Source organism: Lontra canadensis, unplaced genomic scaffold, assembly GCF_010015895.1.
Source record: "Lontra canadensis isolate GAN:19392208 unplaced genomic scaffold, GSC_riverotter_1.0 scaffold75, whole genome shotgun sequence".
NCBI classification, from domain to species: domain Eukaryota; kingdom Metazoa; phylum Chordata; class Mammalia; order Carnivora; family Mustelidae; genus Lontra; species Lontra canadensis.
Genome location: NW_022631069.1, coordinates 9,157,633 through 9,181,984, shown reverse-complemented (window position 1 = coordinate 9,181,984; position 24,352 = coordinate 9,157,633). Strand labels below are relative to the sequence as shown.

The window sequence follows — 24,352 nt, the reverse complement described above, 5'->3', positions numbered from 1 at the left end:
GGGAAGCCCCAGGGCCAGGCCCCTCCCACTCTCTCTGCAAGGCCTGGGGCTCCCCTGATGTCTGGTCGGGGTCTCAGAATCACGCTCTCTCATGGCCTTGGCTACAGTCATCTCCTTCCTACAAGAATGCAGGTGGGACCCAATGGTGGGTCAGGAGCAGCCCTGGGATTCATGGTTGGAAGGGGCTCTGACTCTTCTGCTGTCTGGTGAAGACGCTGCACACCTTCTCAGAATATTATTTTTGGGTGGACAAAATAAAATAGATAGGATTCTATAGGAAACGAGTTAAGCTGAAAAATAGCAAAAATACTGTTTAAAATCTGGTATGGTAATGTATGTGCAGTTTTTTTCATGTATGTGTTATTTTTACTGCATTAAGTCAGAAGATTTCGCTAGGGTAATAATAACGGTAATTGTGAAATAGTGATGAATATAAATGACGTTTGTAGGTAGGTTCAGTCGTAATGTGATAGGGAGATATAGGTCATTGTGGCTAATACCACTGTGGTGGTTTGCATTTACAGTAGAAAGAAACGCAAGGTTTCAGTTAGGTGTTATTCAAGTAGAGAAGATTTTTTTCTTATGACATTCATATAACAGCGTGTGGCTACGGTCATCCCACCCGCAGACCCCGAGGTTAGAAACCCCAAGTCAGGGCCTCTGGACTCTACGGAAGTGCACTTCACCTTCTTTCCAGCAGGGGGAGACCAGGCCCAGGCCAGTGTGAATGGGGCGGGGTCCATGGTGTCCGCAGAGGTCCTCAGGTGCCTGCCCCGCTGCCCGGCATGTCCCGCGGATTATACCATATCCCTGGGTGCGGTGTGACGTGTGGTATTCAGAGGAGGTTGGCAGGCGACACCAGAGCCTGCCCAGAGGCCAGCTGGGCCACCACATAATAAACTGGTATCCCCAGATGTGAGGAATGGAAGAGCCTGGGAGGGAGGGATTGGTCAGTAAAGGTTTCCTGGAGGAGGCGGTTGTGGGGGAATGCGCAGGCACAGTGTGGATGCCAATGCTGGGCCCTCTGCTCCTGGCAGGTTCATGCAGGAGCTAACGGAGATGCTGGGCTTCCGACCCTATCGCTTCTATTTCTACATGTGGAAGTTCGTGTCTCCACTGTGTATGGCTGTGCTCACCACGGCCAGCATCATCCAGCTGGGGGTCACGCCCCCAGGGTACAGTGCCTGGATCAAGGAGGAGGTGAGGGGGACCTGAAACCTCAGGGTCACTTTAATACAACAGGCAATAGAGATGAATCCTCAGAGGGTAGCTGCTGTGTGCCAGGCCCTGCCAGGACCTCTGTCTTTACAAAAGCCGGGAGAGAGAGGTGGCACTATCCCCTAGCACACATAGGGAGATCGAGGCTCAGAAAGGTTGACACACTCGTCCAGGTCTCACCCGTATTCTCTCTCCATGTCTGTGGAGCAGAATCACCCACCCATTTTACAGATGTAGAAACAGACCCAGGGGAGCTCGGGCTCTTAACCAAGGGGACCAGCTAACTCAAAGAGCGACAGTGAGGGCCTCCATTGCTGGCCTGGCCAGGATGGCAAGGGGTGGGGTGGGAAAGGGCAGGAAGAGACCGGCCTGGAGGTCCCGGAGGGTGAGCTCCTCACAGCCCTCATCCCCGTCCCCCTACCAGGCAGCCGAACGCTACCTATACTTCCCCAATTGGGCCATGGCGCTCCTGATAACCCTCATTGTCGTGGCGACCCTGCCCATCCCCGTGGTGTTCGTCCTGCGGCACTTCCACCTGCTCTCCGACGGCTCCAACACCCTCTCCGTGTCCTATAAGAAAGGCCGCATGATGAAAGACATCTCCAACCTGGAGGAGAACGATGAGACCCGCTTCATCCTCAGCAAGGTGCCCAGTGAGGCGCCGTCCCCCATGCCCACCCACCGCTCCTACCTGGGGCCCGGCAGCACGTCCCCCCTGGAGACCAGCGGGAACCCCAATGGACGCTACGGAAGCAGCTACCTCCTGGCCGGCACCCCTGAGTCGGAGCTGTGACCACCGCCCCACACTCCCTGCCTGCCTCTCCCCCACCACGCCCATCCAGCCCGCTTGTCCCAACCTGGCCTGTCTTCTTAGGCCAGGCCCTCTGCCCAAGGAGAGGGGGTCTGCCCTGCCTCATCCCCCACCCCAGTCCCAGCCAGCTTCTCCCTACACCTGAGCAGGGGCTGGGAGAGACTGTCCTCAGTGCAGGCTCCCAACTCGTCTAACCTCCTGAGATCCTCTCACCAAACTGCAGCTGACTAACTCGAACAGTCCAGAAGCCCTGATTCCCAGCACAGGAGAGATGGCGAGTGGCCATCGTAGGGGTCGCTCCCCACACCTTCTCTCTCTCTGTAACCTGGCACCTGTAGGTCTTAAGTCCTGGCCATCTCTCTGTGCTGATGAGAAGCACCCGGTGGGGTAGGATGCTGATGATTTATCCTAGGGGTGATGCATCCCAGGGGCTGATTTAAGACTGGGGATGGGACAATTGTGCCAGGACTCAGGGCTCAGCCTTGGGATGGAATCTCGTAGAAGTCCCCAAGTTCTGTTTTGCGATGCAGATGGCACGCTCTGCCTTGAGCGCCAGCCTTGGCAGCGGAAGGGGGCTAGGCATGGGGGCCCCCTCAGCCCAAGGCTCTGGGTGGGATCTCCCATGTCCTTGGCCCTGCCTGGGGCAGGGTGTGTCCTGTCACATCCTGCCTGGGAGGGTGATGATTGCTCGGGACCCTTCCCCACCTCCACTGGGGCTTTGCCTGCCCTCTCTGTCCCCACCCGGGAGCCCACAGTTGTGGGCTCTTTCCTCAAGAGAGGAGGGGACAGTACCCAGAGAGGTTTCCAGAGCACACCTGATGGTTCACAGCACAATTCAGTTTGGAGCACAATTGTGAAGCACATTCCCTTACCTGGGGCCCAACTTCCTCGCTTGCGGCAGCTTCTCTCCTGGAATGGGGGTCCCTGGAGCTCAGGGGCTCATACCCAGGAAACCTCACACCTGGGGAAAGACAGATATTTTCACTGCCCCTTTGGGCTGCCGCTTATTCTCCTTGTGTGCGGTGTGCCCGTCTTGTGCAAATAACCTTGGGAACCTTCCCCAAGATGCCCAGCCCATGGTGGGGAGGGTGCGGAAAGTGCTGTGGACACTACAGGCTGCCGAAGGGAAGGGCTGGGTCTCTGTTCTGGGGCCCAGCACCCCCAGCACCCCACCCACCCTGACCTGAGGCCTCCCCCGGAAGAGAGCTGCCCTCAGAACGCAGGCTGGGAGGATCAGAGCCTGGCTGGCGAATCGTGTCTGTAGAGCAACGGATGGCCCGGTGGAGGGACGCGTGCATGGTGCGCAGCCGTGAATGGATGGCACGCAGGCAGGCAGGCCAGGACGGCCCAGCTCCATCTGTGAGCGCCATGGTGGGTGGAGTGGCTGCAGGCCACAGTGCTAGGTCTGGGCACCTTCACGGAAGGTCCTGAATTCTTCTCGTGTTCTCAGCACGGGGAGGGACAGACAAGACCCAGGGTTCCCTCCTTCATCCCTTAGCCCCTTGGTCCACCCCCCCCACCTTCCCTGGGGGTCCTTCCTCCCACCCTGCCATTTCCTTGACTCATCCCTCCCCCACAACTACTCCCATTTCCAGCCCTCCAGCCACACCCGTCCTTTCGGAGTGTGAGGGGAGAAGGAGACCCACGTCTCCCCAAAGACATGAGCCTTTGGGGGACAACATCCCGCCTGAGGCACCCTCACCTAACGCCTCCTGCCTGGTCCCATGCCTAATCCCGGCAGATTTAGCAACAGGAAAAGCAAGGCCCCGGGAGAGACACTATACTATATATACTTCTAGTCTATTTCTATTGTATATTCAATCTGTACACGTGGGTGTAAATGCGGTTAACTGACAAACCCCATATTCTGCCGTGGCTCGTGGACTATTTTCATCCTCAGTGCTGTACAGATCTATTTTCATTGTATATTTGATATATTTTTAATTTTGTAGCGTGTGGCTGGGCCAGGCCCCAGCCCGCCAGCCTGTATCGGGGCGGCGGAGCTGGGCCGTCTGCTTGGATCCCAAGAGCTGGGTAGTGCTTGCAGCCTTCTGCTGTAGGCCAGGCCCTGTCCTGGCTGTGTCTCCGCTGTGTTAGACATAGGGCCTGGAGCTTGGCGCGTGCGCGTGTGTGTGTGTGCGGCGGGTGCGCATAAGTGGGTATGGGTGCGTGTAGGGTGATTTGTGATTCCCAGGGTTCACCACGTTCCTGAAGACCACACTGCCCTCCCCCTGCCTCCTTCTCCTCCCAGCTCTGTCAGGCAAGGCCTCGGGGCAGGGTGCTGTGGGGAAAGGCGGGTGTTTCATGCTGAGGACTCATTGCCTTCACACCACTGGGCTTGCCAGAAGCAGGAAAGGAGGGGCTCTGGGCCGACGAGCCCCTAAATCTGTTTTCTAGCTAACCTCTCACTGTTCCTCCCGGACTCATGAGCTCTTCATCCTGAGGAAAAGCACTGGGTTTCTTGAGATGGTGACACCCCAGGAGAGCAGCTCGCAGCGCCTCTGTCCCGCGTTTGTCCTTGAGACGGTTCTGAGAGAGTTCTGAAAGGAACAGCTGCCCTTCGCCTGAGCTTCTGATACACACTCCTCTCCTCAGTCCTCAGGGCAGCTGGGAGTGAGGCAACACCTGTGGGGGAGTCAAGAACAGGTGGGGCATCTGATGAGGTATGATCCCTCCCCAGATGCCCCAGAGGAGCAGGAGGGGGCCAGAGAGGGGCAGGCCCCCACATCCCTGTGCAGGGTCCCCATCCCTTACTGGTTTTGGTGCTGTCCAAGCAGTGCCCACAGGGGGACAGTGGGCTCAGGGCAGGGCGGGGCAGGGCGGGGCGTGCCTGGAAGAGTCCCCTGGTCCCTGCCCCTTCCTGTCCTCCAGCCCCAGTCACCAGCTTCTTGCTCAGGGAGCCCTCTCCACTGAGGCAGCATGAAGCCCAAGATCCAGATGGGGATGGACAGGGAGGACATTCTAGCTGATACCAGCGGGGTGGGCCTCGGCCCTCCAGCAATAAATCTGAGGGGACTTGCACTCTCCTAGTGCCGGGAGAAGGCTTCCTGAGTCACCTGCCATCGGCTGAGGCTGGGGGCTGATAGCTGCATGGTGCCGGGCCCTGAGCAGGCCTACAGTATTATGGGCAGGGGCTCCCCTCCAGCCCCTCCTCACAGCTGCATCCCCCTCCCCCCACCAGAGTACTCCCATGGTGGAAAAGAGGAGAGACAACAGGTTAGAACACACCTGCCTCCCGGAGCATCCACTAGGCCCTGAAACTGGGGGCCTGCTGCCCCCTCACTGGAGCCTAATGACCAGAGGTGGGAAGAAGGGTGCAGGGTCCCTCCTCAACCCGAGCACTGCTTTGTATAGACCCAAGCACATACAGCCGGTATCACTTTTGGTTCGGGTATAAGTTTAGAACAGTTCAAGTCCATGTGCCTCGTGACTGGCCAGAGCCCTGGGTGAAGACCACTGAACCCAGGGGAGGGGATGAGGCATCGTCAGCCCTAGATCCCCTCCTTCCTCTCTTCATCGCCCCCCCCCCCCACCCATGGTGTACAATAAAGTGTCTGTTCTTACCAAACCCTTCCTGTCTTTCTGACTTTCTCCAGGCTCGGGGAGAGGGGATGGGAAGGCCAGAGATCCCAACAGAAACTCTGGAAGACAAGTGTGGGATGGGATGGGGCAGAGAGGACTGCGGTGGGGTTGTGGGTGCTGGCTGGCTGAGGAGTTCGGGCACAATGAGGAGGGATGCATGTTTATTTTCCTGAAATCATCTTGGGTGTTGAACAACACACACACTTGTAGCAGGCCTTTCGGGGGTCCAAGTCCTCCACACACAAAATCTCACATGAACAGCTTCAGAGGGAGGTGTTTTGTGCTCCAGGTTTTCCCAAGGAAGGAGAATGAGGCTCTGACACGAGAAAGGTGCTTGGTGCTTGTGGGGTCTTATGGGGTAAATCCTGCCTTAGTGCCAGGAAGAGTGGTACCTGTCACTCTGCAAGGAAGGGCGCAGGTGGAAACCCACCTAGGGATGAAGAGCTGGGGGCTGGGAGAGAGGAGAGGGATGGCAGGGGGCTAGAGGGGTCACGGGGAGCCACATTCTAAGTTCTCATCTTTTGCAAACTTCTGCGGAAGGTAAGGTGCCCCTACCGCACCCCACTCCAGTCTGGAATGCTGCTGTCTCACCTTCCCCCGCCCCCCCACACCCCGGACTGCATGTACAGCCAAGGTCCCCCAAGCAGCCCTCCGATTCCTTCTCCAGCCTTAGAAGAAAACAGTGTCATTCCAGAAATAGCCACCAGGTGGTAGGAAAACCTTTCCCTCCAGATCTTCGGACTGACCCTTCTCTCCAACTCCAGCACTTCTGCCTTTGTGGATTAGTTTGACTGTTGAACGAGCATATATTAAGTGTCCACAGTGACAGGTCACGTGCCAGTGATGGATGCACAAAGATAAGTAAATCGTCCTGTTGTCCTGAGTTTTCTGAAGGGAATACCTGTCCCCACCATCCCCAGACTCCAAATCACCCCACTGTACCTTTCAATCCTGAAAGTCTCTGTGCTGAAAATGTCCCTCCTTGTAAATTCATTCAGTCATTTGTTTGAAGGGAAGGTTTTTGGTTGAAATGTCGACCCCTCCGTCCCGCAGGAGGTGCACATAGACCCACTAAGAAGCAGTGGGTGTGAAGGAGCTATGAAGTCTGACTCTCTTAAGTTCAAATTGAAATGCCAGCTGGACCTCCTGCCTCCCAGGAGACCTAGGGCAAGTTATTTAACCCCCCTGAGCTTAAATGTCCTAGTTTGTAAAATAGGTATAATGAATGAATTGGAAGAGATTATGCATGTTGCTATATATCAAGTTACCCCAAATCTTAGTGGCTTAAAGCAACCATTTTATTCTATCTTGTGGGTTTGGGGGTAAGAGATTTGGGCAGGGCTTGTCTGAGTGACTCTTCTGGTGGCAACCGCGGTCCCGCGGTCCCTCAGCGGTGTTGAACTGCAGAGAAGCTGGTCTGGAGGGCCCGAGGGAGCCTCACTCACATTCATCCCAATGAACTCAGCTGGGACTGTCCCCAGAAGAGTGTCACACCAGGCTTCTCCAGCATAGTGCCTCTCTGGGTGGCTAGACTTCTTAAGTGATGGCTCAGGGTGTCCAGAGAGGCCCTTTCAAAAGATAAGAGTGGGAGATGCCAATTTCTTAAGATGAGGGCCTGGAAAATGATGCAATGTCTCTTCTATTGTGTTCTATGATCACAGTATCTGCTCAGGGTTAACGGGAGGGCATATAGACCCCTCTTGCCGATGGGAAAGGGGGGCCACAGAACTTGTGGCAGCCCATGTCCCAGGCCCATCATGGGGTGCTAGGGATTTGCAACCATTGACATCTGGGTGGGAGCTTTCTCCTTGGCGGGATATCAACTTACAGACACAAAAGTGGGGTACAGAACAGGTTTGTTCTGATGGAAAGGTGAGTGTCTGAGCTGGGGCTGTAGGAAGACCTGAGAACAGCTCATTCTGTCTGGGGCAGGTGACATGCCTCGGTTTGAATCAAGGCTTTGTCACTGACTGTGTGAACCTAGGCAGGCCACAAGCCTCTGGACCTCTATTTCTAGTCTGGAAATGGAGAAGGGCAATCAGATCTCTTCTGCGTGGGGATTGCTGTGAGGGAAAAAGGAACTCCTTCTGGAACACCTCCTAGAATACAGTGCAGAATTCTTTCCATACTGGAATACAATAAGTACTCATTAAACAGTTGCTTCCTTCCTTTTTGCAACTGGAGTAAGTCCAGGGAGGCCTGTCTCATTCCAGGGGTCCCATCACCTGTGCAATGAGCCATTCTCACAGAGCCATTCAGAAAGGACAGTTTCAGCCCCAAATCCAAAGAAACTAAGAAAGGAGGGGAAAGAAGGCATCGTTTCCAAAGAAGGGAGTATCATTGATCCTACACACTGTCCTGCTCCCCCCAGAAAATAGCTACAGCCAGCCCCACAGCCTCAGCCCACCTGTAAGGGCTTGGGTTAGGGTTGAAGGATTCCACACACCACAGGATGTGGTGGTTTTAAAAAAATGGCCTCGGGGGCGCCTGGGTGGCTCAGTCGGTTAAGCAGCCGCCTTCTGCTCAGGATATGACCCTGGGGTCCTGTGATTGAGCCCCTTATGGAGCCCTGTATAGAGTCCTGGGCTCCCTGCTCAGTGGGGAACCTGTTTCTCCCTCTGATTCCCGCCCCCTGCCTGTGCGTGCGCGCTCTCTCTCTCTCTCCCTCTGTCAAATAAATAAATAAAATCTTTTTTTTTTTTTAATGACCCTAATCCTTTAATACTTCAAGTGGAGTCTGTGCTCCTCCCCTTGAATCTGGGTGAGTAAACGTCTCCCGGGACCCACAGAGCACAGCAGAAGTGATGCTATCTGGCCTCTGCGGCTAGCTTAGGAAAAGACGTGCCACTTGTACCTGGCATTCTAGGGTTAGTGGTTCTAGGGGAACCTGGCCGCCACGTAGGAAGTCCAACTGCCCCGAGACTGCTAGAGGAGCTGTGTGTTTGGAGGCAGTTCTGTCGGAAGGCGCAGCTCAATTCCCAGCTGAAGGCGGCCATTACTGTGAGCCACGGGAGCATGCCACAGTGAGCATGCAGCCCTGCTGAGCTCGAGAGGTCGGCAGCCCCGTGGACTGCAGCTGTGGGAGGGACCCAAAGCCAGAACTGTCCAGCTGAGCCCTTCTGACCCGCTGCCCCAGAGTATCCTGAGCAAAATAAAATGCTTGTCATTTTGACACCACTAAATTCTGGGGGACATTTGCTTCAAAGCGATAATAACCAGAACATGAAGCCTAGTGATGATCTGGCCCAACTTCCTTCTAGAACAATCAGAGAACTTGAGGCCCAGAGAGGGGAAGAGTTCGACCCAGAATTCCCACAAGCAAATGGGGTGGGGGGGTTGGGGAACCAGGGCTGACACCTGGGTTTCTTGACTCCCAGTCTAGAGAATGCAAGTTCTGACTGGGAGGGCTTCTACCTTCCCCCCATCTTATCCCACCTTACGAGTTCCATGCGTCAAGCATGAACTAAGTGTTCTGAATCCTAAGGATTGTGCTAAGCACTGGTAATTTACAAATAAGGATCAGGCAGGGCCATCTGCCTCGTGTAGGCAGTCATAATCTGATTTGGAGGTCCCATCACTGTCATTACCCACTGGTATCAGGCACCCAGGTGCATTCTTCACTGACATTGTCCTATGTGGGAGGAGACCCGGGAAATGGGGAGAAGATGATATCTGTCACTCAACCACAAACCATTATTAAGATTACTCCATGCCAGCCAAAGTGCCAGGTGCAGAGCGGAAAGACTTAGTGGAGATCCACCCTGCAGCTCCCTGGATCAGAGCTGGCTGGCTTCTGGGTCTCTCCATTCTTCCCAGGGCTGGCCCAAGCAGGGAGGGATCCCTGGGCTTCATAAGCATCAAAGAGGAGCCAATGTTGGGTCTGCCTCTCCAGACAACGGCTTTCCCTTTCCCCAGGACACTGCTGGAGCGAGCTGGGACCGTCATAACTAATTAACCAGTCTAATGGAATGAACCAGTTTTGTTGGAATTTAGCCCAGGTGGGAGGAATCTGTACTTTTCTAGATGGAGAAATGCTGAATGCCAAGAAGTACTGCCAGCTGGGCCCTGAGCTAGTGTGTCTGTGTGTGTGTGTGTGCACGCGCACACGCGCGTGCACGCGTATGTACGCACCCGCACCCGCTTTCTCTGGTTGAAGACTGGGTCTCTATCCCAGCAGCCTTGAGTAAAGAGGGCTCTGGGGGTCCACTTAGCTGGCCCTGGTCCTGTGACTCCCATGAATACTATCCTACAGGCAGAGGCCATATGGGATCCCGTATCATTCTCTACCCTTGGACCAATCATAGGCCCCGCTCAGTCTCCCAGAGCTCACTGCTGCTCCTTGGGACTGAAATCTCTTAAGAAGACTATACCTGGGAGCTGGTGCTCCCGTCCCTGCCAACTGTCTGACTCCGAGTCTATGAGTTATGAGGATTTGAGTCTTGGCCAAGCCTGAGTCTCTGGCCTGCACCCTTCTGGTCCTTTCCCTTTAAGGGCTGGGACATCAGAACCCATCTCCTGAGTTCCAAATACACCTTCATAGGATTTTAAGAGCCACCCACCCTGCCTTCTGCCCCTGTGCAGAACCATTATAGCTGACCTCCACAAGGCCCCGAGGGCTGTCCTCCATGCTGGGCTCTCCCCAGGTCCCTCTTGGGAAGGCTCTCAGCATTTGACTTGAAGCCTGTTAGTCTCTGCAGGCTGCCTGCAGGTGGGGGCAGGAGGCAGGGTTCAAAGAACTGATAAGCAAACAGGAACCTTCCAGCCTCCTCCCCCTCTCTTATTTAGTGCCTTCACTAGAGGGAAGGAAATGCTCTATCACCTTCCCGCCAGTGATGATGGCTGAAAAACCTTTCAATTAATTGGGCTGGGGGGCAGGTAGGCTGGGAAAGGATGCTGGTTCCTTGACTTGGGCCTCAGGAAGGAGGGGTCAGTCCCTGGCCAGAACTGGAATGCCAAAAAGGGAAGATGTATCAGCGGAGAGATCCTTGCTTGACAGCTGTGGGACTTGCTGCTATGGCTGGAACCCCGCAAAACAACTAGAGTCCAAAATGGGAAGATGGAGAGGATATTGGACGGCTCCTGTCACCCCAAAGTGGCTGAGCCCCACTCCAAGCCCCAGTAGGGAAAGGGGAAGGGCAAACGGCTTTGATGTCGGCTCTCCAGCTCTGGGTGGTCAGGGACGACCTCAGCTTTCAGAGACCAATGAAGGGCCTTATTTGAGGGGCTTGCCAGCCCATCAGTGTCACTCTGGGAACAAACGCCCTCTTTTCTTGTTCTCGTGCTATCCCTTTATTCCTGGTAAGGGGAACCACTGTGGCTGCCACTTTAGTGTAGCTAGTGCCCAGAAAGGGGCTCTTTTCTGACTGCGAGATGCAGCTCTGGGGCCCCGAGAAGGAAGGTGGAGAAAAGGAGACAATGGAGGGAAAGAGGCTTGAGGATTTAGGAATTTCCTGCTGTGGCTATTTCACAACCTTGCTTAAGCCTGCTGGTTATCAGAGTCTTGGAGGAATGGGATAGGGCAAGAGCAAGCAGAGTCTCCGATGCGAGAAGTAGACTGGGAATTGACCGGAAACCCAGAATCTGGTGTTACCCCAAGCCTGTAACTCGTTTTCTCCTCATCCCCACAGCCCTGAGTGGTGAAGTCTGGTGCAGGGATTCCTAGCACCACCAGGGGGCAGCACCTACCCATCCAGAGTAGGCTGGCACAGGGCAGGCTGGGCAGGGGGCTCTCTACTCCGTCCTGGGTTCTGTACTTTGGGGAAATAGCATGACTTCATACATGCAGAGCTAATGGAGAGGAGCCTTATGATGCCAGCTTCAACGTTTTTAAGCCCCCAGAAGATTCCAGAAAGGCCAGGAGACAGGTTAGTTCAGAGCTCTAGGATAAAGCCTTCAGCAAGTGGAGAGGATGTCTCTGGAGGCCTCTGGCTGAGCTCCCATCTTTTGGAGCTGGTCAGTGCACTGAGTCAGGGACCCTCCCAACCCCTCACTACCCTCAACCCCCCGGCACCTGGACTCCCTCCCTCTCCCAGGCTGGGCCCTCTATTTTCTCTGACTCTTCCTGGGTTCCCCTACCCCCACCCCAACTTTTTGATCCTATACCCCTCCCTCCAGGCCTTCTATTTGCCTGGTAGCTTTCTCCCTCCACCCATCTCCCCACATGCTTGTCACCATCCACAAACACTGCAGAATGCTAGAACCAAGAGTGCAAAGATTTGCTGGGATCTGGTGGGGGCAGGGGTGGGGAGGGCTATTTTATTCCTTGACTTCCAGTGCCTGAACCGCTTCTGGTACACAGTAGGTACTCAAGAAATATTTACTGGATGAAGAAATGACTCGGCTATGGGATGCTAGGATTGTCCCCCCCCCCCCCCGCCCATTACTCCCATCCCACTCCCATCAGTTTCTCTCTCTTCTTAGAATGACTGAACTCAGCCAGCCTGAAAAATGCAAGTGGGAGAGACCCCCTCTGCCAGGACACACCCAGACAGCATGTTAAAGCCATTCATCGTGGTCAGTTCTTTTAAAGTCCTTGCTATGGCTCTTCCTTTCTCACTCCAGCTTCTGTTCAGTCCTGGGTCTCCTCTTCTCAGTCACACTTGGGATATTTTTTCTTTGCTGCAGCAAAATCAAAGCCAGCCAAACTCTGAAATGCAGACATTAGGGACTGGACACATAAGAGGTGCTGGCAAATGTGTGTTTCTGGCCACAGTCCAAGATGGTACCCACCTTCCCTGCATATTAGTACAGATCATCAAAGACCACGATCCTTCTGGTTTCCTGACCTCATTAATGATACTTTTGCAGACAACCCTTGGCATCTGCATTGAGCTTTTAACTTTTCCTAGGAGCACACCCAAGCCCTTGTCTTGTTTTCCGAATAACCGGGTACTGCCTGATCTGGAAGTTGGGTGGTGCACAGGTGTCCAGACCAAGTGTCCATCGCCTTGCAGTTTGGCCTTAAAATCCTCCTTACGTCACCCGGATGGACATGGAGGCTGCCTCAAGCTGTAAGAAAATAATGAGTGTTAACATAAAGATGTCGAAGAGGCTCTGGACTCAAAAGCAAATAAAAACAGATGAATCTGGAAATTGCTCTTGGGATGAGGCCAGTAACATCCGGCTGGAGCCTAATGTTTTGGGTATGGCAGCTTCTCAATCACTTAGCAAAGAGGGTCTCAGAGGCAGGCACTGTGGGAGCTATCAAGATGAAAAAGCAGCAGGGTCTGGAAGACCTCAGGGTCAGAGACGGGAGATGAGACAAATTGCAATGAGTAAAGCAACACAGAGTCAGGAGGGGGTCGCAAGGCAGGCACGGGGGCACTTTCTAGGTGCTTCCAGGGCATGGAGGAGCCACGCCTTTAACCTAATGATCTTTCAGGACGACACACTCCATACCCATGGGTGCCAGAGCTCAGGTTTTCTTCCGCCCAGACCAGGAGCCAATTCTCTCCGCAAGGCCCCCAGGTCTCACATTCCACGGTGAGAGAGACAGTACCAAGGCCACAGGCATCTTGGGCCTAGCTGGGCCTCGGAGGCGCAAGATGGGGGCGGGGTGGTCAGGAAGTCCCAACAGGGTGTCTGGGACAGGAGAGGGCAGCCTCTTCCTCGCGACACCGTCTCTCCACTCCCTTTCTTCCCCGTTCTCCAGTCCGTCGCAATGAAACCGCAACAATAGTGGGCAGGGGGAGACCAGAGCAGCCAGAAGGGACGGGCGGGGGTTAGAGGTCAGGGGCCGCGAGCGCTTGGGTGTCACCGAGCCTGCAGTGGGAGGAGCTGTGGGGCCGGGGGTAGGCGGGGAGCCGGGCCGATGGGGGCGGGGGGTGGGGGGAGGACGGTGGCGGAGGCGCGCAGAAGCGGCGCGCCAGGCTGGGCGCTGGCGGCGAGGGGGTTACGCGCCTCGGCTCGACTCGGCTCGGCTCCGCGGAGGAAGGCTGAGCTCTGCGGCCGCCGGGGCCCTGCAGCGAGCCCGGTCGGCCCCGCGCCGCGCCCCGCCCACCCCACCCCGCGGAGGGTGCGCCCGGGCGAGGCGGGGCGGGGAGGAAAAGGCGCCAGCGAAGAGTAGCATCCGCTACCATCGCCGCAGGGAGATCGAGAGCCCCCCTTAAGCCCCAGCCCACCAGCGCCAAGGCTCCTCTACCCTCAGGCCACCTTTCGCCCACCTCCTGTCTCGAGCCAAGGCCGGCACCCCGCCCGGAGATGGGCAGACGCGCGGATGGCGTGGCTCCCAGCGCCGCCAGATCGCAGGAGCCCGGCGCTGGGGCGCTGCGCTGAAGCTCCCGATCGGCGCAGCCTGGGAAGCCTGCAGGTGTCCTTGGCCGCTCGGCCGCCGGAGCCCAGAACCCCGCGCCCCGGAGCGGCTCCGCCCCTCAGGCTCGGCGCTGCGCAGGACGCCCCGTCTGAGGCCCCCCCGCCCCAGCACGGCCCCCGCTGCGCAGCGCCAGCCCAGCGCCGCTCCCAGCCGCTGCTGAGCGGCGGACGCAGGACCTGAGGCTCGCTCCTGCGGGCGCGCTTGTTTTTCTGGGGCCGCCTCGCCCTGCGCAGCCCCCGCCCGCCTAAACGCCGCGCTCCGCTCAGCCCCGCCCGCCTTCGGAGCCCTGCGCTGGATTTATGAATGGGGGGAAGAGGCCACATGCCGCCGCCACCGCCGCGTGTTGACCGCAAGCACCCCGGGCCCGCGGAGCTCCGGCTGCCGTGAGAGCGTCTGCCCGGCCCCGGCAGCCGCTCCGAGAACTTGTTGCTGCTGCGCTGCCGCCGCCGCGGAGAAGCCGGCGGCTCCCGGGACTCGGCACGGTCTGGGAGAGCCGGAGGGTGGCCCGTGTGAGTGTGAGCGCGCGCGCGCGCTCCCCGGACCCTCGCAGTGCGCCTGGACTGTGCGCTAACTCGCCTTCTGGGGGAGAAGGGGGGGCGTGTCCAGAGCCCAAGCGTCTGAGTGTCCAGTCCTAGCAGGGGAGGTGTGTGTTTGCCCTTGCCTCCCCGGGCCCCTCGCCCGGGTCCTCGGCTAGCCTTTTTCTTCCCTGCCTCCTCGCCGAAGCTGCCTGCCCAAACCCCAACCACCTGTGCACCCGAGAAACCCAACTCCTCCTGCTCGGCGCCCCGGCGGGGAGGCAGGGGCAGGGCCAAGCCGCAGAGGGGGCCGCCGCCGCCTCCTGCCTCCTCCTCGCCTCCTCCCCCTCCCCCGTCTGACGCTGCCTCCTCGGGAAGGGTGTTTAGAGGGCAGCGGCCGCCCCAAGCCGAAGCCCCGCAGCGCTTCTTATGATCAGCTCGGTGTGTGTCTCCTCCTACCGTGGGCGCAAGTCGGGGAACAAGCCTCCGTCCAAAACATGTCTGAAGGAGGAGATGGCCAAGGGCGAGGCGTCGGAGAAGATCATCATCAACGTGGGCGGCACGCGACATGAGACCTACCGCAGCACCCTGCGCACCCTACCGGGCACCCGCCTCGCCTGGCTGGCCGATCCCGACGGCGGGGGCCGGCCCGAGTCTGATGGCGGCGGTGCAGGCAGCAGCGGCAGCAGCGGCGGCGGGAGCTGCGAGTTCTTCTTCGACCGGCACCCGGGCGTCTTTGCTTACGTGCTCAACTACTACCGCACCGGCAAGCTGCACTGCCCCGCCGACGTGTGCGGGCCGCTCTTCGAGGAGGAGCTCACCTTCTGGGGCATCGACGAGACCGATGTGGAGCCCTGCTGCTGGATGACCTACCGCCAGCACCGCGACGCCGAGGAGGCGCTCGATATCTTCGAGAGCCCGGACGGAGGCGGCGGTGGCACGGGGACGGGCGACGAGGCCGGCGACGAGGAGCGCGAGCTGGCCCTGCAGCGCCTGGGGCCCCACGAGGGAGGTGCGGGCCCCGGCGCCGGGTCCGGGGGCTGCCGTGGCTGGCAGCCCCGCATGTGGGCGCTCTTCGAGGATCCCTACTCCTCCCGGGCGGCCAGGGTAAGTGGCAGGAGCCTGGGTCTCCTCTCAGGGGTGCAAGGGGGCCCGTGGCGGTGGGGATAGGGGCCGGGAGGGGCCGGCAGAGACTGATTTACCTGGCCTCTCCCTCCTTCCCACTAGGAGCCTGGGTCTCCTCTCAGGGGTGCAAGGGGGCCCGTGGCGGTGGGGATAGGGGCCGGGAGGGGCCGGCAGAGACTGATTTACCTGGCCTCTCCCTCCTTCCCAATTCCCTCCGGCTTCCCTGGGCCCCCAGGGGACTCACAACCCGCCCCCCACTCCCCCCACACAGCCTCTCTCCTGCACGCCTCACCAGGAGATTGCACACACTTGACTTACCACTTGGACCTCGTCCCAGCTGCCTGCTTTGCCGCATCCCCTCAGAGGGAGTGGGGTACCCTTAGCTGAGCTCTTCCACCCCCTTCTTTGTGTGCAGGCTGCCTGTCTTCATTGACCCCTCCAGCTCCTCCACAGGGCCATCGTCCTGGAGAGCTGGAATGAGGCCTCTTGCCTGAGGCAGGCAGGTTTTGAGGGGAAGAAAACGGGTTGTGTTAAGGGCCTACTCTGTGGCAGGCCACCTCCTTTAAATGCTCGTGGGTTGTGTTAAGGGCCTACTCTGTGGCAGGCCACCTCCTTTAAATGCTCGTGGTACCTCCGAATGCTGTGAAGTATGAGTTTTGCAAAGGGGATGCCAGCTTCGGCCCGTGACAGACGGAGCTGGGACCAGAACCCAGGCCTCTCATCAAGGTTTCTGGAGAACCCTTTTTTTCAGGGAGATAAGTCAAGATGTCTGCCCCATGCCATGCCCCTAAGGCTTCCGGGTCACCTGGGATGGCCTGGCTTCAGTTGGACAGTGAGGGCCTAATGTTCCGGGCGCTGCAGGCTCCTGTGATCAGTGGCAAGCCACAGGCTGCCTGCGATGATCCCAGATGTGCTGCCACTTCTTTTCTTCCTGCTGCAGCACCGATTGGCTTCCCAGAAAACCCTGGTTCAGGTTACTGCTTGAAATGGGTATATGCGGGGACAAGGGGGATGACAAAGGTTGATCTAGGCAAGGTCTAGTCCCTTTGCACCACCCCCTCCCCAAGTTAGTCCAGTTTCTCCCAACCCCCTTAGGTGAAAGGGGGGTGGAGGGGCGGAGATCTGCTTGGAGAGCTTTAAAAAAATAAATTCCTGAAGGATGGCTTTAAGATTCTTTAAAAAAAGAGAACCCTGGGGGCTGTTGTCTGGCTTCATGGTTGGCAGCCTGAAGCCTGGCTGGGGTCTGTCTGGGAGACAGGAAAGAACAACGTTTTGGGTGTAGGGTTCGGGTCTTGCTGTGGAAGCTGGTCCTCACTTCTGGCATCCCCAGTTGTCCTGTTAATGAGTCTCAGAGCCTTGTCACCCTCCCCAGCACCTCCTGGGCTGGGCCTCAGCCTAGTCATGGAAGGAAAAGTTCCACTTCCCCACCCAGGGTAGGATGGGAGACCGAAATGAGACTGCAGGGTGGGCCAGGTTGGCGTCAGTGCCAGACCAGCAGAAGCAGCTCCTGCCTGGGAGGAACAGAGGTCCCCATGGTAGAGGCCTATAAGGCTGGGGCTGCAGGCATCCCCCGGGGAGGCCCCTGGAGGGCAGAGAACTTTCTCAGGACTGAGAGTGAAGCTGGCTGGGGGTTGGGGGGTGGTTGGGGAACTGCCTTTGTTTCTTCTCCTGCAGTCCTGAGTTACAGTCCTGAGATCAGCTCAGAAGGTGAGGGCCCGGGGCATGGCCTGGCCAGGGTCTGCTGTGAGTTCTGGGGACTTCTCCTGCACCTCACTGACCCTGCTCTTGTCAGCTCGAGGCTATGTGTGCTAGGGGAGAGTGACAAGTGTGGAATTCAGGTTCTTTCCAAATTGGGGGTTAGGGGAGGAGTCTTCATAGACATGGGGGAAGGGGATAAGCCAGGGAGGCAGGAATGCTGTGAGGTGGTTAGGAGAGTTAGGTCCTATTTCTGGGCATTCTGGGGTCTCTGGGGGACATTTCACGTTCTCTGGTTCTCCTCTTTTGGATTCCAAGGGACTATTCCATCAGTGAGCTTATGTTCTGCCCGACAAACCCCAGGGCAGGCCAGCCAAGGGGCTCTCTGAGCAAACTCAGCCTAGCTGGCCCTTTCAGTTCATCCAGGAGCCCAAGATACTTGTCCTCTTGATACGGAATCCCATCAGCCAGCACCTTCCCATTGAGGTCAGGCGTCCGGGACCAGGCAAGGTTAATTCTCCCCACTGAAGTGATGAAGATACCAGGATTTGGAGGCGTTAGATGTTGTCAAATACAAGTAACCACAAACAGGACACCTTCCCTAGGTTCCAGCTTTCTGGTTGTGAATACTGATGTGAACAGCTGTATGGAGCTTAATGGCACTTATCCCAAAAGAGGAATTGTCTCCTGCTAAGGAGCACAAGAGGGAGGCAAACCTTCCGGTTCAGCCGTTCCTGGGACAGACACGTGGGAATACATCATCTCAAAAAATTCGTAACTGCTCTTCACTGTACTTTGCATTAAGCTCTAGTGCTCCCAGGAAACTGAGGGGGGAGGTGTCCTCCCCGGGTAGTGGATTGGGGCCTCAGGAGGTTAAAGAGCTTGCCTGAGATGACACAGCCAGATAGTGGCCCGCTGGGAGTCCAGGCCCCCGCTCCTCAGACTGCCACATGTGCTTTCCTTCATACGTGCTGTTCTATAGATGGAGAGCTGGCTTGTTCCTTATTCTGGCCTAATTCTTGTTCCTTATTCTGAGGTTCTGGGCCTGTGCCCTCCCTGCTTAACTCTGTTACCCCCAGGCCGGTACCATGGCCGCTCCAGCAGCGGCCCCTGGGTCTGTGGGCGTATCTCCCCTCCTCAGGGCCCGGGGCGTTTACTGGAGGTGGGAGGGCAGTGGAGCAGCGCTCTGCCCCAGGCGTCTCTCTGCACTCGGCAGCTGGTCATCTGAGGAGTACGCCATGACAGGAGCAAAACAGATACAAATGGAAAGTGGACTGAGTGGAGCCTGTTGCCTCGCTCCTGGCCTGGCCTGCAGAGCCATTCCCCATCAGGCAGGCTCCAGGCAGGCCAGGGTGCTCAGCCCTGCTTCCCCTCACTGGGGCTGGGCCCATGACAGCCGCTGCAGAGCTTCCGTTTCCGTGGCCTGGCAGCCGGCACGATGGACTGGCTGATCCAGTCCCCAGTCCCCACCTGCCCAGGACCCGTTGTCCCAGGCTCTGCTGCAGCCTGGTGGCTTCCCAGACTCAGGGGGACCGGTGGGGGTTTGGGCAGTATTGAGAGTGCTAAAATAGGCCTTGCTTTTTTCCTGAGGGCAGACAGGAGGCCTGAGGAATGGGACCCCGGGATACTCCTGTCTCTCACCCCCAACCTCTTGATGACCCGGGAGTGAGACTGGCTTTGCCTCAGTTATCAGCTCTGTTGAGAAGGATAGTCGATCTCCTGTGGCTAAATACATACCTGGGTTAGTTTTCCCATAACATTTCCCTTCTGAGTAAAGGATGTGACCCAAGGGTCCCTGTTGCCCCAGAGAGGCAGCTGAAGCTGGGTTTTCACCTGGATTCAGCCCCGACGCATGTCAGGGGCTGTCAGCCCTGCTTTCAAATCTCATCTGTCCCATGTGAGGCAGGATCATTCACCTTAGTCTACAGTGAAGGAAACTGAGGCCCACAGGGACTTGTCCAAGGGCACACAGCTGGCCATAGAACTAGGCTCCAAACCCAGATCTGGTGAACCCATGTCTGTGTTTGTACCACATCTGCAGAAGGCCTCTGACTTCTGCGGGCCCCAGAGGGGGCCTTCTCTCCTCTCACCTGTCCCCTCACTTCTCCCTCCAGACTAAAGCTCCCATCCCCTCACTCCTTAGAATTGCTTGCCTCTGATCTTGCTCTCTATTTTTTTCTCAATGTGGGACTTCAATAAAAAGAAAGGGGACTTAGTTCTGAGAGACTAGGTTTCCCCTGGCCCAGGCAGGGGAATGAAACAGGGCTTCTTGGAAAAAAATGCAGAGCTCTGTTCCTGCTCTTCCCTTCAGAAGACCCCCTGCCTCTCTGGCCCGGACATTGCCTGGGACTAGCCGGTCAGTGGGCAGGACCCTCTGGTTCCAAGCCCGCTGGGCTCGGGAGAGCCAGGAAGCCAAGCCTGGGAGGCTGGCTGCCCTGTCTTCCCCAGCCCTCTAGGAAGGGAGTGCCAGCATGTGCCTTCTGGGGAGCAGGAGGGGTGTCAGGCCAAGTCTGCAGGCCTGTAGCTGCCCTGCCCTGAGGCAGCCTCCCAGTCTCCTCCTGGGTTTGTTTTGTGTTTTTCTTTTCTGTTCTCAACAGACCAACATTTGCCTCTGAACATCTTGTCTTCGGATAATGAGGTGTTTCTCTTTGTCACCATTTGGGGTGGGGTGTTAAGTGGGGGAGGGGCTAAAATAAACTTGGGCTATTTTGGGGCAATGGGGGAAGAACAGGCAGGAACAGAGCCAGGCAGTTGGGGCTGGGGAATGGGGAGTCCCCAGGCCCCTGGGGTCCACCCGTGGACAGTGCTGTCTTGACATGCTGGGCACCAGCCAGCCCACCACAACCTTTGGCCCAGCTCCCCGCTAGGTTGCTTTTTTTTTTTTTTTTTCTCAGGCTGGGTGATAGTGACCCAGCCCCTGGCACAGGGCTCCATCAGGCAGTGGTCTTGGCCGACCCTGGAAAGCCACAGAGTCTGAGATCCCACGTGCTTAAAGGTAGTGCTGGGCATACCTGTCACCTCTAGCCCCAGTTAGTGGGGCTGACCATGTCTCCTCATGACAGGCTCCAGGAGAGGAAGCAGGCAGTCACCTTGGCTCCAGGCATTCAGGAAACATTTATTGAGTACTTACTACATGCCAGACACCAGGCTGGGCCCTATAAATATAAAGATGAGTCAGATGTGGTCCCTGTTCCTGAAGAGAGCTAGGTCAGGGGGAGTAGATGGCAGCTGAGGAAAATTAGGTGATGAGGAATAGTAATAATAATGCAAGAAAGATCATGAGAGGTGCCACAGGAGTCTTAAAAAATGAAGTCCAAGAGGTGCGAGGAGAAAGTGATAAATCCCGGTCCTATGTGAGGTGAGGCGAGGCGGGGGAGAGCGTTGGCAGGCAGGGAAGCTTCCCTGAGGAAACAGAAGATAAGCTGGATAGGCCCTGCAGGATAATGACTTAGCTCCCTTAAATAATTTTTAGAAGGAGGCAGGCTATAAATAAATATATAAATAAATAAGTTTTTCAATGTGGGTAGCGCTTAACCATGCAGAGTTAGGGAAGGGGGGAATTTCCTGGCCAGGGGACCAGCCTGGGCAGAGATGGGACAGCACAGAACATGGATAGGCTATAGCCAGGAATTGCATTTGGTTGGGTAAGTTCTTGGCCGGTGAGCCGGGCTGGACTGAATTCCTTCTGGGGCCGGACTCCTCAGCTCTCAGCACCCCAGAGGCTCTGAGAAGCCCCGTGTGCTGGCTTGGCAGGAGGTGGGCATGGGTAAAGCCTGGCTCTGGCCCCCTGGAGCAGAATGGGAGGTCCCGGGGCCAGGGTCTGCTTTTAGGGGAGCCCGTGAAGGGAGAGGAGCAGGGGTATGTAGGCTGGGCCTGGACCTCACAGGGCAGGCCCTCATTCAGGAGCCCAGGTACAGCAGAGAGATGCCTTGCCTGGCAGACTCTCTCTCCTTGCCTGCCTCTGAGCCCCCAGGGGCTGCCTGCTCCCTTTGCAGCTCTGCTTGGGCACTAGGATCTCACTTCCCCGGAAGCTTCAACTCCTCATTCCATCCCCACAGATATTCGTCTGCAAGCATCTTTGGCTGTGTTCTCAAATTTCTCTTCTCCTACACTCCATCCTTAATATAGGTTTTGGGCATGAGTCTTCTTATGTTTATCTGTCCATCTGTCTCCTTGGCCCTTTCTCCTTGGGCTCCCCTCCCCTGCCCCCGCTGATTGTATTCAGTTCCCAATGACTGGTGTCTGTCACCTCCCCCCTAGGCCCCCCCACCCCGACCCAGCCTGTGCCAGATTCCTGAAACACTCCAGGCTCTGTGCTGAGTTTTACAAATATCGTTTCTTTTAATCCTTAAAACAGCTCATCAGGTGAGCACTGGTCTCATCACCTCAACACATCAAGCACACTGTAGCCTCAGGGCCTTTGCACTGCCTGCTCTCTCTGTGTCTTGAGCTCTCCTGGACCTTCACATAACCCCCTCCCTCACTCCTTCAGACCTCTGCTTAGATGTCACCTTGGCTGAGGCCTTGACTTATCACCCGATTTGAAATGCTTCCCTCACCCTCATATTCCTTACCCCCTTGACTCTTGTTTTTCTTCCTAACACTTAGAGCAGCTGGCATACGATATAGTTTACTAATTTGTTGACAGTTTCCTTCTACTAGAATGTAAGGCCTAAGGGACAGGGGTGTTTATTTTGTTTCCTGCTGTTCTCCAGCACCCAGAACATTGTCTGGCACATAGTAGGCACTCAGTTTCCATTCTATGAGCAAAAATATGAAGGCTCAGAGAGGTTAAGAACTTTGCCTAAGGTCCCTCAGGCAGTCGGCAGCAGAGCCCAACTTGGACCCAGAAGTGTGGGACTTTAGATTTCCACCACCAACTATCTCAGGATGAGTTCGGTGAAGGAGGCTGATAAGAGAGCTGATCCACCAGCTCAAGCACCTGGGGTCTCCAGACCAGCGGGTCCCTAAGAGGATATAGCACCAGCCATGTGGGGTCCCGGGGGAGCAGGAAGCTGGAAGGAGCAGCGCTTTCCTGCACAGGAACCTCTAGTTCCCTCTAGGTTTCCTGCTAGGAACTTCCTGTCCAGGATGGTGAGAGCACCCTGTAGCCTTCCAGCAGGGACAGAGTAGCTGCTGGCCAGATCAGTTCACACAAGTGGTTTTCCGCTTGGGCAGTTTTGTCTTCCAGCAGAATCTACGCCCCGTGTCCTCAGGTCTTAGAAAGAACTGACCGCTTCCTCCATGGCAACCAAGGCGAGTCACTCCTCCCCTGGCCTCAGTTTCTTTGGTTGTAAAAAAAGCAGAAAGGGAGGAGCTTCCAGGACCCTTTGCTTTTAGAAAGCAGGGATTTTGTGATTTTTCTCACTCCAGATCCAGCTCTGCTGTCAGAAGCTGCAGGCAGGGGTCTGTGGAGGCCCCCACACCTCGGCTCTGTCATTGTCTTACTGAGCACATACTGTGTGCTAGACACTTGCCATTAGAAGCTCCTTTAGTCCCTCAGTAACACCACGAGGTGGGCTCTAGTGTGTCCCCATTTTGTAGGAAGAGACAGGTACAAAGCACACCATTCCAGGGGAGAGACCTAGGCTGTCTGACCCCAGGGCAACTTAGCTCCTTGCGCTCGCTCTGGTCAGCAGGGGCCGATCAGGAGGAGGTGCCAGTGCTCATGGCTCTCGGTCCAGGATGGCCTTGTAAGGGCTGCTCAGAGGGCTCCAGCTCCAGGCCTTGATGCCTAAATGGGGTGACTTTTGCAGCCACTATCGCCTTCCTTGGCCCTTTTTTGTCCCCCAAAACCCTCAATCAAGAGAGTGGGAGGAAAAAAAAAAAAGCAGTGTCCCTACTGCCAGAGGGGAAGACCTGGTGAAGGGCCTGATTGAGTTTGCTTAGGACCACCACTTAGGAAATAGTTCAGTTTGGGGATAGCTTAGGGGAGAAAAGAATAACTGGGGTCCAGAAGGGGGACCCATAACCTTGGGACTCACCTGGGGCAATGTGGCCAGAGCCCAGATGCCTCCATTTGTCATGGCTCAGCCTCAGGTCTGTCTGTCTCCTCGGGGAGGGACGGCTTTCTGGGGCCTGCCCGGCGCCGCCTGCCAGCCCCGGAGCGGTCACATGAAGGGGTCACCAAGGAGGAGTGGACCGTCCCTACTTGTTTGGTTAGAGGGCCAAGTGGAAAGAACTCTAAGCTGAGAGGCCGGAGACGTGACCTCAGTTCCATTCTGAGCCAGTCATTTGCCCTCTCCCATGTGTCTGCCGCCCTGAGAAATGGGCACATGTGGGTGGCTACCCTTTGCCTGCCCCATCTTTAGGGAGGGTGGAGGTGAGTGGTAGGAGTAAATAGATAAAGAGTTCTGTGTTTTAAAAACACAGCGAAAGTGAGTGAATACTGCGGGAATTCAGGGAGTTGTTCCCTAACATGGGAGGAGGAAGGAACTTGAAAGGAGCCGGGCACATGGGCCTCCCTCCCTTTCCCCCTCTCTGTGCCCTCTGCTCAGCCCCTTGGCAGCTCTTCCTGAACTTGTTTTTCCAAATCACTAATTAACTTCTCGCTCAGCTCCCAGGTGGGCCAACTCTCCTGGCTAACTTTCCCTCAGAGAGAGCGAGCGGAGAGAGCAAGCTCCCGCTTCCCATACTCCCTGGCAGAGCCTGGATATGCTGGCCCTGCCCCTTACCCCAACCTCCTCTGCTTCTGGGGATGGGGGAGTGGGCAGTGCCGGGACTCTGGGTTCCCAGCATCCCCACTGCCACCAGACAGGTCCCTCCACCAATTCGTCTCTGGATGGCCAGGGAGAGCCCGCAGCTGGAGCCATTTCCTAAGGCCCACATCACCTGTATTGCCTGGCCAGCCCATTGCTCAGGGAAGTAAAATGAGGTCAGAAAAGGAAGTTGAAATTTACCTTTACAGGAAAGCAGGAGACAGGAGAAGCTCCAGGCAAAGTTATTCAAGGAGGGGAAGTGTTATCTGTGGCCTGCCACCTCCCTTCTCCTTCCTCGCTGATCTCATCAACTTGTCCCTGTTCAAGGGTAACACACAAGAGATCTTAGTGTGTGATGGGTGTCTGTCTTAATCCAAAGGTACACATTCCTAAGGTT

The 24,352-nt window shown here is 56.6% G+C and overlaps 2 protein-coding genes and 1 long non-coding RNA gene across 7 annotated transcripts in view; 2 read left to right on the top strand and 1 right to left on the bottom strand.

The window, feature by feature from the left end:
* The window catches only part of SLC6A17 (solute carrier family 6 member 17), a 46,041-nt gene extending 43,254 nt beyond the window's left edge, over positions 1-2,787 (top strand). Inside the window, exons 10-11 of one of the 2 annotated variants that reach the window (XM_032881509.1) lie at positions 1,038-1,200; positions 1,643-2,787. In XM_032881509.1, coding sequence (XP_032737400.1) covers positions 1,038-1,200; positions 1,643-2,011 — 532 coding nt within the window. In that variant the 3' untranslated portion in view covers positions 2,012-2,787. The remainder of the gene's footprint in view (positions 1-1,037; positions 1,201-1,642) is intronic. The other variant, XM_032881507.1, reaches the window with a different exon arrangement.
* Positions 2,788-7,033: 4,246 nt separating this feature from the next.
* On the bottom strand, positions 7,034-15,356 carry LOC116881609. Its single transcript, XR_004385453.1, has 3 exons — positions 15,259-15,356; positions 12,095-12,619; positions 7,034-7,179 (listed from the first exon to the last, which is right to left on the bottom strand). It is a non-coding gene; the product is annotated as an uncharacterized LOC116881609 (long non-coding RNA).
* KCNC4 (potassium voltage-gated channel subfamily C member 4) overlaps positions 13,545-24,352 on the top strand; it is a 35,707-nt gene continuing 24,899 nt past the window's right edge. Inside the window, exon 1 of one of the 4 annotated variants that reach the window (XM_032881503.1) lies at positions 13,545-15,544. In XM_032881503.1, the coding sequence (XP_032737394.1) occupies positions 14,867-15,544 (678 nt within the window). In that variant the 5' untranslated portion in view covers positions 13,545-14,866. The remainder of the gene's footprint in view (positions 15,545-24,352) is intronic. The other 3 variants (XM_032881505.1, XM_032881506.1, XM_032881504.1) reach the window with 3 other exon arrangements.